This window comes from Danaus plexippus (genome assembly GCF_018135715.1).
Source record: "Danaus plexippus chromosome 3 unlocalized genomic scaffold, MEX_DaPlex mxdp_34, whole genome shotgun sequence".
Lineage (NCBI taxonomy): Eukaryota > Metazoa > Arthropoda > Insecta > Lepidoptera > Nymphalidae > Danaus > Danaus plexippus.
In genome coordinates this window covers 1,113,860-1,129,315 of record NW_026869846.1, presented here as the reverse complement: position 1 = coordinate 1,129,315, position 15,456 = coordinate 1,113,860, and the positions used below count along the sequence as shown (strand labels likewise).

The 15,456-nt window shown below is 32.2% G+C and overlaps 1 protein-coding gene across 1 annotated transcript in view; it reads left to right on the top strand.

Annotated features, from left to right (window-relative positions):
* Nucleotides 1-1,493: 1,493 nt before the first annotated feature.
* LOC116769083 (uncharacterized) overlaps nucleotides 1,494-15,456 on the top strand; it is a 32,612-nt gene continuing 18,649 nt past the window's right edge. The window contains exons 1-4 of the mRNA XM_061527104.1: nucleotides 1,494-1,679; nucleotides 9,965-12,333; nucleotides 12,419-12,483; nucleotides 12,592-12,779. Coding sequence (XP_061383088.1) covers nucleotides 9,972-12,333; nucleotides 12,419-12,483; nucleotides 12,592-12,779 — 2,615 coding nt within the window. The 5' untranslated portion in view covers nucleotides 1,494-1,679; nucleotides 9,965-9,971. The remainder of the gene's footprint in view (nucleotides 1,680-9,964; nucleotides 12,334-12,418; nucleotides 12,484-12,591; nucleotides 12,780-15,456) is intronic.

Below are 15,456 nucleotides of genomic sequence, written 5' to 3'. Positions count from 1 at the left end.
TTTTTAAGTATTCTTTCATGATTTTCGTCATTGATAATATTTACGTAGGTTTATGTATTAAAAACTGCTAACACTTCCATGAGAACTAAATATACTGTGACGATGTTAACTCGAGAAAAGGTCACTGTTTAAATTCATTTATTTCTTAGTTCAGGTATATTTACTTCTATAGAATTAATGCCAAAACAGATGTAACATATGCCTTGACATTTCGTTGCTAAAAAAATCCCTTTTTAAGTTAAAAAATAACAATACATATTATGGGATGTTAAAAATATTATTTATAATGTTTTAAATTCGAGTATTTTATACGTAATTCAATCGCGTCACAGTTGAATCTAACATTCGAATGATTTGTTCCGCCGTATTTGCTGATTTTGAAATCACATATTCTTAAATATTTTTTTTTTTTACATAAAAAAACTTTTTTTTTTTTTGTATATTAAGAATAACAGTTGATTCTTGTCAAAACTTAAATACTTTTTATTTATTGTTTTTCTGTTGCCATTTTTTTTTTATTTACATCTTCACTTTTTTATATATTTAACATACGTTTGTCTGTCTGTCTATTTGTTACGCCTTGCTATGTTGCCCGTGTTTTATTTTATAGTCACGGCGGCGCGATTATAGAAACAGTACTTTCTGGATATAGAAAAGGGATTTCCAAACAAATTAATAATACAAAACTTTGACCGAGTATAAGCTAATACAAAATTCAATGGTAAATTAAAATAAGCTCAACATAAAGTATTTTTACACGATTATTTAAAGTCTTAAACACACGACCACTGTAACAGTACTCCAAATGTATGTATGTGTATTTTCACACATGAATTAAGACAAATGAGTAAAAAGTCGACCACAGAGGAAGCACCTACAGATAAAGATGGCGGTGCTATGAGAAAATTGTTTAATTGCGAACCGAACCCACTGACCGTAATGTAAAACTAACGGGAACTAGATGACTTGAAATTTACATCACGGCTTAGTATCACATGTCACTCTCATATTGCTTGAAGTAATCTTAAAAGATATGGTTTCTTTAATTACAAAGATTTTTTTTTCTGTGGGATTTAAAATAGAAATCTTTCATTCGTATTGATCTCGCCTACTTAAATTTAATTGCTATAAAACTAAAGCTATTGCCAAGACTTTTTTATATTGTACAGTATTTTAATTAAATTTGGAAAAGTTTAATAAACCGATTTCTTATAAAGTGATAGTAACGAAATTTGATTGAAAAATTGATTGAAAGTTTATCAAATAGATACAAGATGCGGTTATCAAAAGGGAGATAAGGCGCCAAAACAAAACGCCGCTAAGAATAAAACTTGCCCCCACGTCTTTAAGGGTTCCACCTTCACAATACAGACACCATCTCTTTCATACATATCAACATCGTTCAAGCGAGACAGAGACGGATAAACCCTCGCAAATGTCATGGTGTCCCCAGGTAAGTAACATGTTGAGTTATTCCAACTCGAACATTGCGCGGGAAAGCACGTGTTTCAAATAATCATACTTATCGTAATTATTGCGAAGTTACCTCGACAGTTTGCTGTCAGGCAGTGTTTATACTTCTAATGGATTCCAGTGGAAATGTGGTTTCCAGTGCTGTTGGATTTTCATAGTGACAGGAACATCTTTTTGTGTACATAGGGATTATTGAAGCTGTTTCGGTGAGTCAAATAAAAACACCCCTCCGTATGTCGTATGACACAAAGATGCGAGTTTACAGGATATTTTTTGTTACCTCCGTGCCTTTTTATCCAAGTTATTACAATAAATTCCGATACATTTGCGTTTTATTAACAATAATTCAGTTAAGTTTATAAGTAACGAAATATTTACGGATGTCTGATTGAAAATTAAAATTAATCAAATTTTTTAATAAATAAATGTTATGTACCTGTGAATTAGAAAATATAATATGTATATACACTATTTCATAGATAAATACGTACAATACAAACACACAATATTTTTATTGTTTTTTTATCTATATTCCTATTTTCTTTATCTATATCTTTTTTCCCGCCACAATAAGAACGTCAAAAATATACCAGCGTCCATTTATAACGATAGAAAAAAAAATGTGACTAACAGAATGGAATCAAGTTAAAATCACAAACAAGCCGTGCAGTAACCTACCTAAATAAATATAATATTGATTCAGACAAAAAAGGATAGGTCAGGTAAAAAGGACAGATCGATTCGGTGACATCGGAGAAATACGAAAAAAATTATCAATGGAGATTATAATTTAACATTATACGTCTACGTATTAAGAATGGTTCACATTAACGTTGAGCGATGAAAAGAATCCAATGTGACTGAGGTTTTTAACCTTATTATAATTTGAAAAGGAAGAATCCTTGAAATTATTTAATTCTCCCAACGCTCCCGCCGCTACACTGTGTACACTCACCCTTACACACATAGTTATGAAACGATATTTTACCAGCTATAGGTATTTGAAATGGAAATATTTCCACCTATTGTCATTTATATAAAATACGTTGTTTAAGTTCTTACAGTTTTTTTAATATAAACATAATTTTATGGTTTCATTAATAAAAAAGAACGAAAAACATAGTATATACATATATTTTGTATTTATGGAATATATATTATACATATATTTTTAATATTAACGTCACAATTATTTAAAATTATATGTTTGAAACACATAATTATTACCTTTATCAATAGATTACATTTAAAAGCATTGTAGTAACGACTTTAGCTACAAGCCGCTGTACATTAAAACTGCAAGACGTTTCTACATTATCGAACTTAAAAAAAAAACCATTTTACAATTATTCAAAACTATTGTCAATTAAGAACATAATAAATTTTATTTCACGTCACTTAATCAGCTAGCAAAAAAGGTTTATAATTTAAAATTCCCATACAATAGTTTCATTATTTTAATACTCAAAACATTTCCTTATTAATGCGTTTTTTTAAGTTATTTAATCGATTGCCATTTAATAATTTCCTAGTAAAGCATGTGTTACAACAGTCATAACTCATATATGACAGTTATTTAAGTGTTGCAAGGCTTAGAACGATATGGTAGGAAAAAATCTATACATATAATCATCTCGCAAAATAAGTCGTTAAAGTAAATCAAAAATATTAAAAAAAAATTCAAACGGCGCTACATTTTTCGCGAATTCGCAAAACCACTACCAAAAAGTCAATTGGGGGTAAGAATGAATAAACCTGACGAGGGTCCTCATACACTCTCCTAACGAGAATACAATAAAACAAAGGATCACAACAACCACTCGCACGCACTTACAGAGCTCACCTTCAAGGGTCAGTAATGCCTTTAATTAGTAAAAGAGATAGACATACAACTAACCTGATATGCGAGTGAGAGGTCACGTAAATAGATTATAATAAAGCACCCTTGTTAAGCCGACCGTGTGCAGATTTTTTGCATTTTTTTTTTTTTTATTTTCCTGTGAGAATTCTGCTTTACAGTCTAATGCATTCAGCTTTGTTCCTCCTAGGATTGAAAGAGGCGATTTTTAAATATACATTACAATAATTAGTACACAACTTACAATTAGTGCAAAATCGCATTACCAATCCAAATACGCGTAATTTTAATTGAAATCATTTACTACTATGATCTACAACATTATTCCGGAATGTTGAAACTCTTATAACCGTAATCATTTCTGTTAAAAGGCTCTTACATTTCGTCTTTCTTAAAAAAATCATTAAATCATATATAAACATTCACCCAACAAAGCATATAATACAAAAAATAACCTTAAAATAACTAAAACAAAAGATAAAACGTAGAACAAATCGCTGACATCAGCAACCGGTTGGACATTAATAAAATTCACGCAAATCTAATTCATGACATAATGTAAAGACATTTTTTCTATTTGCATAACAAAACATGAGTTAATACTTCCCGGTGCCATCAAACCAACTACAAAAATGTCAGATGTATTCAAATTCTAATGTATTCGTTAACTGGGAGCACGCATTTAATTAGTTACAAGGCATACGGATTCTGCAAACCGTAAACAGTCAGTTCGTATTTAATGATCTGTCCCAATTTAATAACAAAAGCGCTCATTAAAAAGATAAATCAGTAATTATCAAAAGTCATTAGAACTGGTTTTCCAGGCTCATCTTTCTCACGACCCCAAAAGGAAGCGGACAACGATAAAACGTCGACGATATCGCGAAGGGGTGATCTAGGAACCAATTTACTTACTTTACTTTGTAAATCTTTAAAAAAAAGCGTCGTAAACACATATCCGAGTCCTGGCTTCGCTCGTACATTGTACTATCTCTATTACCGGATAATAATTATAAATCAAATTTAACCGCTGGTTTTGGAATATTTTTATTTATCATTCATAATTTTATTGACAATACTGAGTTATCACTATACAAATACGGGATCCCTTTGTAAATGGATAATATATGATATTATAAAGACATTTTAGACTTTAATGTTAATATTATAGAGTTCTTTTTTATATGACGATGATGTTATGTAAAGTGTAGTATTAACTTGTGTGCGTGAGCCCTGGATGTCTTGGAAGGTCCAGGTGCTTTGACATAAATCACCCTGCTTGGCCTCATGACCTCCGGGTTTTAAGGATTAGGGACTGCGTTCCCAGGAGCGAGTTACAAAGTGCACTAGTTTTGTACAACGCCAATAAATAGCATTATTGTATGAAAATTTTCATTGTACTAACTTTTTTTGATTTACTTTTTTTAACATTTGAGAAAACATGAAGGAGCTTTAGTAGATCCTAATAATTTTCAAACAGTTAACAGCCATGCAACTATACAGTTATTGTGTAACCACTTATTTGACAAATAATTTTTCTTAACAAAACCTTATTGTCTGCATTAATCGCACTCGCTACAACCATTTAATCAAATAAGTCGATATTGCAATATGTTTTATATAAAACAAATTACATAACATGGGAAAAAGCTCGTGAATCCGTTAGGAACTGGATCTAAACCCTATTGGCCCAAAAAAAAACGTAAAAAATTGCCATATCAACTTCCGAACACGTTCTATTTCGATTTTGAAGTTGACAATACAGTTTTTTTTGGCACGTTATAAATGAAGACTAAGAAATACAATGAGGTATCGAGGGGAGTAAATAAGACTGCTATACTTAATATTATTATCGTAAAACATTTACTGACATTTTACGGCTCTATTATTGACTCTGATGTTCGTGTGTTATAACTCTGTTTTTACAACATGGTGATTTATTTTTCATTTACCACATAGCAATATTGTTTTCATTTATTTGAAAACTCAAAAAATATTTCCTGAAGCTTATAAAAAGGTGTGTGTCAAAATTTAAATGATTGTAACTGAGTCATATAAAGACTTCTTGTGTCTTAAAAAGAAATCTAAGAAGGTTTTATATATGTGAAATGAAATTAATATAACACAAAAATTTGATATACGCAACTATAAAAATGTCGACTCATATGAAAGCAGAATATAATACAATAAATAATAATACCCGCCAAGGAATCCAATATTCCCGCCCCTCGGCGATGTCGTAAATTTCCCATAGCAAGGATTCATTGTTGTTATAAATAAATCACATTTACATTAACAAAAAAAAAAAAAAGAACTAGATCTCAGACTACCAGATCAGCTGCTATGACCTTCGAACCGCTATTGTCAACATTTTTGCACACTTCCTACAACAATAAGTATCTCCGGAAGATAACAATGGGGATTCAGAATGCTCCAGATTGCATAACAATTGAGTATTATTACTCCAATTTTGTATCTCAAACTGGAGATTGCGAAGGTAACAATGCCGACACGTAAGGGTTCACTTTGACGTCGCATCTGCTTCAGAGCCTTCGCTTTCTTAAGAATTAGGATTAAAATTAAAAAAAAAATCTTTTGTCACTCACATATGTATTATATTAAGAAAAATTCCAAGATTCATTTCGCAAATTAATATGTTTTATTTAATGTCATAATACTTAAGTAGAATCAATGTAAAATATATAAAAACGTAAGTCAGAGAGCGTTTGTAATACAATCTTACAGCTGTTTACATATTTGCGTCATTTGTTAACTTGGATTTGTGACCATATGCTCTAAGCTAATATGAACACATATTATAAAAAGGCTTTAGGGTTGGTGAGGTGATCCAATCACAAAAACAAATTAATATCCCTAAAGCCTTTTGCTCCACACCATAGATTAGTTTTTTTTCTTACGATCGTGATTAAATTATATATAGTTCAGAACATTATGCATCGGTTTGTTTCATTTTAATTTATATATGTTTTTTTTTATTGAGAATTCTAAGAAAAACAATAAGAGTGAAACAATTTCTGGTCGCCAATTATTATTTTTAGGTGACACTTATGAAATATGACATATTCAGAACTTAACGATTTTAGTTTTTGACTTTGACATTTAACTGAATAGAACAAGTCACTTGACATAGAGTTTTTTTTTTTGTTTTCGAATACAAATTTTCTATTTATAAAATGACACTCAAAATAAAAGTTACATCATAAATTATTTACAATTATAATAATTTCTGTTTATAGACGGCGCTCACCATATGGCCAGATTAACATCATAGATAAGCCTATTTGAACATATTGTTATGACGTTACCACACGCGGTTTTCATGCTCGCCCAAAGAGTTTTTATATATAAAATTCAATAAAAAAAAATCGCAGTAACATATTACGTCGATAAAAAATATTGAAACAAAATAGTGTTCCTATATTTAGGTGTCAAATATTTTCTAAGTTTTACTTCAGATAACCGAAAACCGTTTCACATAAAGAGTACATATTTATTTAAATCCGTATATTCTAAATTCAAAATAAATTCTAAGCAATCGATAAATCAAAAACTTAAGACAAACTCAAGACGCTCCTGTTACATATTTAAATTCAGTCAGATCGTTTTAATGTTTTGAAATAAACAATTAAATTTTATTCTTTTGTTTTATCAATGCAACTATAATTGAATGGATCGTTATAATTGTTGAGCGTGTAAGTTAATACTTTGACTTTAACAAGTCGGGCACGTCTGTATAGTTGTAATTAGAGTCATTTGTCGAGGGGGCGGCAGCTGCGTACTTCGATTATATTTTGAGTTATATCGTTAAAAATATATTGAAAAGCTATAGTTGTAAGCTAATAAATTTCAGCATTAATTTTTATTTCATATATAATTTGAATATTTCCAAGTAATATAATGTAATAGTAAAGGCTCAGATTTCTTCATGATGTACAGATATTTTACGTTTTCTTACGTCCTCATAAGGCACATTTATTAATGGTGACGAAAAACTATAACCCTGATATATCACAGCAGAAACATAAACATGAAAAGTAACAGCCGTTACTGGGCACATGGAACTACTTTCAACCAGTTGGGTCGTAACTAGTATTTACAACCGTACCGCACAACACGAACATTTTTACCGAGGAAAATTAAATATTTAGCATAATATTTACATAATAACTTATATTAAATACAAATGTCACCGAAATTTTGGAAACAGTACCGTAGATACGGGGGTGCAAACATACGCTGAATTATTCATAAACTAGCGCCACCTGCCGCCAACTGGCGACAAACTGGCTTTTTAAACTTACCTTTAAACGTATGTAGTAAAAAATACATACGTAAACTATATAATTTCAAATGTCATTGTTTGGGAGATTCTTCTAGCGATGCAAAAATGTACATGTCAAATTTCAGCAGTAAGTTGAAATGTATATTTACACAAATAATTCTAAAGCACCCAATTTCTCTGGATTAAGTCGGTATGTACAAGTTCCTTGATTCTGATTAACGTTTAGAATACTTCAACATATTTTTCCCTCTCCAAATCCTTGGTAAAGTGTCCAAAAACTTTGATCTCTGCTCCAATGACACTATCTATTTACTACAAATTGAATGTTTAGTGGTAAAACAGTTGAATATGACAAACAAAAAATTGTTATTAGATGTTGAAAAAGAATTGAATTATATGTAAATTTCTTTGCATATTTTCTTTGATGTACGAAATTCTCATAAGAAAATCTGTTATAATTAAAGCTATTTAAATAAAAAATAGTAATCTCCAAGTAACTTGTATACAGAGCAAGACTCTCAAAGTAATTTTTATTATAAAAAGTTCACATAGAAAACCATTGAAGCGAATCGAATGTATTTGAACTGTCACGAGATATGTCAAATGTGGGCACTAAGTGCAGTCTTTGTATATGTATATATTTCCATGCAATGAAGTAACAATTTTGGCGCAAGCCGGTTGTTCTTTTGACTGGTATCGCTTATTATTCCTTGTTTCGTAACTCTTATTTTAAAAGCTATTAAGTTTAAATTTACTTGATAGAGCTGAAGTAGGTATTTTAATGTAACTCAGCTATCCGCCATAACGTGTTCCACTACATCCAGTTGAATGTCGTTGATGCACACCGAATGCTTTACAATTCAAAAGTTTTTTTTTACATAAATCTAAACCTTATTCCGTTATGCGTTCAGGAATCGTATAAAGTCGAACAGCAAAGTAACCTATGTCATTGAATAAGAAACTTTTTGTTCGCCGACCCTAAGTTTCTCGAGTCGAGACGTGCATTCGATATTTAAAAATATTCCGGGAGAAATCTTAAATTCAATAGTAATTTGAAAGCAAGGGAGAGGATAATGGAGCTAGTCGTACGCCCTGTTTTTGCGGTGTTGTATTTAGTTCGCGAATTCTTCAGGGTCGTTTTGTGTACACACTGGTTTCTGAACGCAGCATGTGTCTGACAGACTATAGCGGGTATAAAACGCGCCAAGATTCTAATTACACAGTCAATTTGGTACAGCGGGAAATATGAATTATTGCCTCAGCGTAACCGAGATGAAATCGGCCATATTTGAACTCCAACAAAGGCTTTTATTTGTATGGAATTTAAATCGGGTTTTTAGCATAAGAATGACTTTCAATATTATATTCGTAAGTGATTAGTTTTCTTTCTGCCCTATAATTGAGTTGATTAGCGATTAGGGCAAAGGTTTGAATCGTTCCTTCCTACATTTAGAAATGTATTAAGCCTTTATTAGATTTACATTTGAGTATTGTTAAGCGAACCTTTGGAATATTTTGATTTTAAATTTTATAATTACAACAGCAATTAATTAACCGTTTTAACATTTCCAAAGAAATATTTTGTGTTATGAATATCGTGAATATTATGAACCAATCACTTTGGAATATCTGTTTGCGTCCAAAATATACGATAGTAGATGCGGAAGTTAAATGGACTGATTGTTACAGACAAATGGCCGCTTACATAGATAAATCGCTACGAAATGGTCCTAGCCGCTGTAATCACGGGCTATATTTAACTTATCACGATTAAATAATGTATAGATGATCCATAAATAAAATCTAATTTATAGCATGTATATATAAAAGCCTCTTTTAAATATAGCTTAAGGGAATAAAACCCTTTTAAAATAGTTATGTTTTGAGAAACAAACTATACAAAATAGTAATATTTTATTAACTAAAACTACTTTTTTGTAATGATAGACTTTTTACGTCATACATAATTTAAAAACGTCTATTATTTTATATGGTTAGATTAATACATGTCGTCGTTAATGCTCTCAAGTCAATGTTCTGAACGGTTTGTCTTAATCGATGTCATGATATCCGGGATAGTTTGCGCGTGAAATCCTATCGTGTGAGTAACGGTTTTTGGAACGTAACGAATCGGTTGACTCTATTATCGTTGGTCGATTTAATTTAAATTGTATTGAGATGATTGGAAGCATTATTGTAGCAACATATTTATATCTATTATTTACAGATATATAAAAGATAATAGGTATCTTTTTTTTTATCTGATATACAATGTTTTTTTCGTTTTGTGTTGTTTTTATATTAAGTGCGTATATTATTTTTTGTTTCAGAGTAAAAATGCTGAAGTGGACGGTATATGGCAGGAAGAACCAAGAGGTTCAAGTCGCTAATGATGACGATGACCCATACAGGCCCAGGGCGTACGATGAGAAAACTAGAAGGTCTTTAGATGCACAGACGGTGAAAAAAAGTAAAAAGCCGACCAGATATCAACGGAGATCATTAGGGGCTGCCGCTCGGAAAAATAATTGCAGAAATATAGATAAAGAAAATTTTAATTGCGTTGGCAACACTCCGAATCATTTCAGAGACGGCTTTGTTAAGAAAATTGAAAACCTTGCATTAAAAGATGTGAGTAACATAACACCTACGTCAGTTACTCCTAGTTTAGATAAGCGAAACTTTTCTCGAAATACGAATAAGGATGACTTACCGACAGATTTACCTCCAACTCCACCTACTTATAGTAGAAGAGTGAGAGAAGCGAAGAAAAGAAAGCTAGAAATGACCAGTTGTAATAACAATGTGGTATTTGCTAGAAATAGTTCTATTTACAAATCAGAAAGGAGACTGAAGCAGGACAGAAGTTTGATAGCGTCTCCCAAACTCAGCCATAGCGTCTCGGAGCCATCTCTGAAAGAATTATCTGATCGATTAAGTTCATCTTCGGAAAGTAATAGAAGCTCGTTAGTAATTTCGAAGCAGTCTCATATAAAGAAGCCAGTTAGCACAACAGTAACAGCCAGCGAGGGCTTGGTGGAAATTGAGTATGATAAAGATTTAATCATAAATTGTATAGAGAAGCCATTGTTTGTTGATAAAACTAAGTTAGAAAAATCTACGCTACCAATTTTTGGCCACCGTTTATTTACTGATAATCCTGTATATTTTAACAAACATGAGAATGGTGCTCCAAACATTAGGCCCTTGAAGCGAACAAGAAAAAAGTCTAACGAATTTGAGAGTTCATTCAAGTCACCAACCATAGATAAAAGAGATGTGCACGCTTTGGTTAGAGATGGTTGTTCACCAGTTTCGATAACTCCTCTTTCACTTAAATTAGCTGCTTTAAGATTCAGTACTATGAGCACTCACACGAGATCCCAACGAGTTTCTGGGAATAATGATATTACCGAATATTTTCCAAAACAAAATCCTTTCACAGTGCCTTTCAGAGACGAAGAAAGTGCGACTGAAATGGAAAATAAATTTATATTAGGCAAAGATTCTATTGCCAGTATATCTGAGTCTACGGTTTCTACTACTCAAATGGGTGATATCACTTTAGAGAAAATGATTGAGGACATTATCAAAAGTACTAAAATCGTAAAATCTAAACGAAGAATATTAAACAAAATTTCAGATACTGATGATATTAAAGAAGAAGAAATTCCTTCACTTGAAGCTGTAAAGGATCTTTTCGTGAAACCAAAACCGGAAATTAAATCTAATGTAATTAAAGAAGCGCGGTATGTAAACTTATCTAGAGAAAGTTCCATGTCCCCTCAAACAACTCCAATCAAAAAGAGAACTCCCTTACACAAAGCTAATGAAAAATTATTGAAAAACGTTCCCATTGGTGGGTTTATTTTAGACGATGGTGATGGTTATAATGAAAGAGAAGTAAGAACTCCTGACAAACATTCAACTACCGGAAATGATATTAATTCAATCGACGATATTGCTGTTTTGACTAGATCAAAGTCGATGACATCAAGAACGCCAGGAAAAAGCATTCTGCAGCAAACTGAATCTGCTTCAACTCCAGATTTATATTCCGTATTGAACGAATGTAGAAATAATAGATTAAGAAGACAAAAATGTATCCGTAGAAAAAAGTCAACAGTCAGTAATGAAAGTCTTTGGAAACAAAAGGCAATGGAACATAAATCCTCGCTAGTTCTAGCTTTAGAAATGGGTATACCAAGTCCAGCACTGGAGCTTCAAAATACCTCACTATGCCAGCCATTAGAAAATCCCGAAAGTGAATTCGCGTGTGTTAATAATTCATTAAGGTCTAACGTATCACACAGCAGTTTAAAAGTTTGTGAACCAATTCAAAATAAAAAATCGAGGGAGCTTTTTGGATTGACGCTTGAAAATGGCATTCCCAGTCCGATAACTCCTGTAACAAATCTGAAACGCACTAGTAACGTTTTGAGTGAAGAAAGAGTACATAAGACAAGTAAATTAGGAGAAGAATTATTACCAAGTAATGCTATAACTCCAGTTATAGAACATAAAACCTCCAGACGCTGTCTTACATATTCGCCAGAAGAGAGTAGCATAAACAGTAATGAAGAAAAACGTCGTAGTGTTGTTAGTAACCGATTAGAAAGAAGCGCTGATAGGTTCCAAGCCCTCAAAGGAACGATCGATTTAGAAGTAATTACCAAGAATGATACAATAGACGTGCACGGTGAGTGGTGACTATCGGAACCTTTTGCTACTCTTAAATAAATTTAAGCATTCGAACATTTCTGAAATCAGATTTCAACTTTCAGTCATACGCTGTCGAGACCTGCAACGAGCTTCAGGAAAAGTGGATGATATAAATGCTTATGCAAAGGTCAGTCATTAAATAAGTCAATAAGCCAGTTTCCAAACAATAGTTTTTCTGACTTACACTTTGGGTAACCAGTTGATCATAACGCCTACATTATATTTAAACTTCCAGGTTGTGATAAGTGGTGTAACCGAAGACCAGTCTTTGCCATCTCAACGATCAATATTTCAAAGGACCTCAGTGCTGTATGGCAAAAGGGAGCCAGAGTTTCAGCGCCATCTGAAGTTGCCGCTGCCCAGTACTATCTACGACCATCAAATGCTGCATATATCCGTTTGGCATAGAGACAAGAAGTACAGGTAGGGATCTTTTAACACAACTAGATATAAGTATCAAAGTTCAAGTCATTTAATGTAATGATCCGATGGGAACGAGGCCATGTATTCCACCTGTAAATATTTGATTACCTCATTACGATTTCATAGCATTTCATGTGAAAACGTACGAATGAAACGAGAACCCAATTCTGTATAGTAACGGTAACTACACACTTAAAACCTCGCGAACTTTGGTTACCTACAAGTCGTTGTCGGCCCACGTTACCATGGTTTATTAATTTTATTAACTTTCTTCATTCCATACATTAATGAACTGATAATAATCTTGGCAAATTTCCTAAATATACAAATAAACAACGGAACAGTAGCCGCACGGATGTTGAAGCGTTTTTCACTTTTCCCTGGTATGTCATACATAAGATATAGAGGGTGGTTGATGCGGGGCGCAAGGGACGTGCGCAGACCGATCGATTCGGCGCACCCTGGGCAGTCGCGCTTCATCCTCAACGAGAATACGTGTTACGTACAGTTCTAGCAAGAAATTACGCATTGTAAATTATTAGTGTTGTGTCACTTTGTGCGGTGTGGTGGGTTCAGGAACGATCGCTTATAGTACAAAAGGGTAAGAGTCATTCAAGGAAAATATATACTTTGATCTTTTAAAGCATTAATCACATTTATGGTATCACTTATTAATATCATTAGTACCGTACTAAGAAAGGAGACCGGGTCAAGATTTATAATCGACGTGTGTCAAGGTAGTCTTATGTAATTCTGTGCTCGTTTCTAAATTATTATATCCAACCGTATTAAGTGACGCTAAATAAGGTAGCAACGAGATATTGTGCCAGCATGCTAGTACCTTTAGTATGATTCAAATTATGTCCAATGTTACATTCTCGGCTTGAGAAATATTTAATATCTTACCATAATAATGAGACTGGTAAGCTAAGGGTATAAAAAAGTATAAATTTCAGAGTAAACATTTCGTTTTCATTGTTTAGTTAAGTAAAGATTTTAACGAGCTTAACAAGCTAATGAAAATACAGTTATTTTTTCAAGCCACCGACTTTTTGTCACCTAGTAACAGTAGATCTAATAGAGAGGTATTCTTATATTTGTCCAATGAGAAATCAAACTAAATTAAGAGTGTAAGATCATCAGCCACACTTCAAACGTAACTGCATTCATGATCAGAGACGATCCACTAACGGCATGGCGGCTTGCCAGCTTCAGTATTATAAATGGGAAATAATAACAACACAACAGAAAAAATATAATAAAGTGGATCGTGGATACTCCTTTTTATAAAACGGTTAACATGATCAATTTATTTATTTCCTATCGACATACATTTATAGACTTTCTTTCGTAAGAGAGGAAACATTATTTTATTATATTTGTTTAATACAATCATACGATTGGAGATAATCTATCGGCTTACATCAGTTTTATAATCTCGGAATGTACATGTCTTTTAAAATTGATATGGTTAAATAAATATACACACGTACAACCTCACCGGTAGAATAATACCTTAGTTATCGTTATAAATAAATAACTACGTGAATGTAATAAATTGATTATTATTTTACAATGCAATGTTCAAACATACTTAACATTTTAAACAACTTCAAAGGCTCACTTCGCTATTAAAATTAAGCATTGAATTCGTTCAACGAATATTTGGGTCAACATAATCTCATACTGGCCCTTATACTGCGTGTACCGTGTACATGTACTTACCCTGTCTCATACCTGAAACGTTTAACCTAGACATATTAAAAAATTACCGAAATAGATTTAATCCGACATAATGTTCCATAAAGTAAGTATATTTTTATACTTCAATCGCATGAAACAGAACACTTACCTGGTCCGTGAGTTGAAATGATATGAGCATAGCAATTTTACTTCACATCAACAACTTCTAAGAGACTCTTCGTACGAGAGCATTTCATAACTAAATTTGTTGCGATTACTGTCATACTAATGGACTTAAAATTATAATCTTTGAAAGACAATTGTTGCATGTTCTGCTTTTTTGTTAATTTTTGGGACAATATTAATTCAGTGTCAATGCATTTTCTACAATTCCAATTGATATAAGGCATTTGATCGATGACGAAGAGTATCAGGATAGCTCTTGTCCATCATAACGCTCATATTGAGACGATAAGATCTATTCAATGATAATTTAAGTGGGAACACCAAGTTATAAGGACTCCAAAATTGTAAAAACTAAGTTGAATTAATCATGCGAAGAAAAATTTTTCGGACATATATACTTTTATTTCTGGTTGCATATTTTTTTTGTGTTTTTTTTTTCGTAAATATATTTCAAATATCGAAAGTTATTTTAACAGTTCTGTCGGCTTCGGCGAACTGTTGCTATAACCTAAAACAGTAAACGATGTGACAATATTGAGAGAGCTACGTTCACAGCAACGTGCACACAATGAAACCTATTAGGGTTACACACTTTGAGTGACATTAACTATTAAGTAGGTATTTTGTTTAATAATTTATTGTCCTTCTATATAATATTCAAATATAATGATATTTTATACTTAAAATGACATTATGACATCAAAGACTGGCGAGTATTCATTTTAAATGAAACTAATATTTTTCGGATTACTACGCGTATTTTATTATTTTAAAAACTACATGCTCCCGACGTTTCGGTCACTCTGCA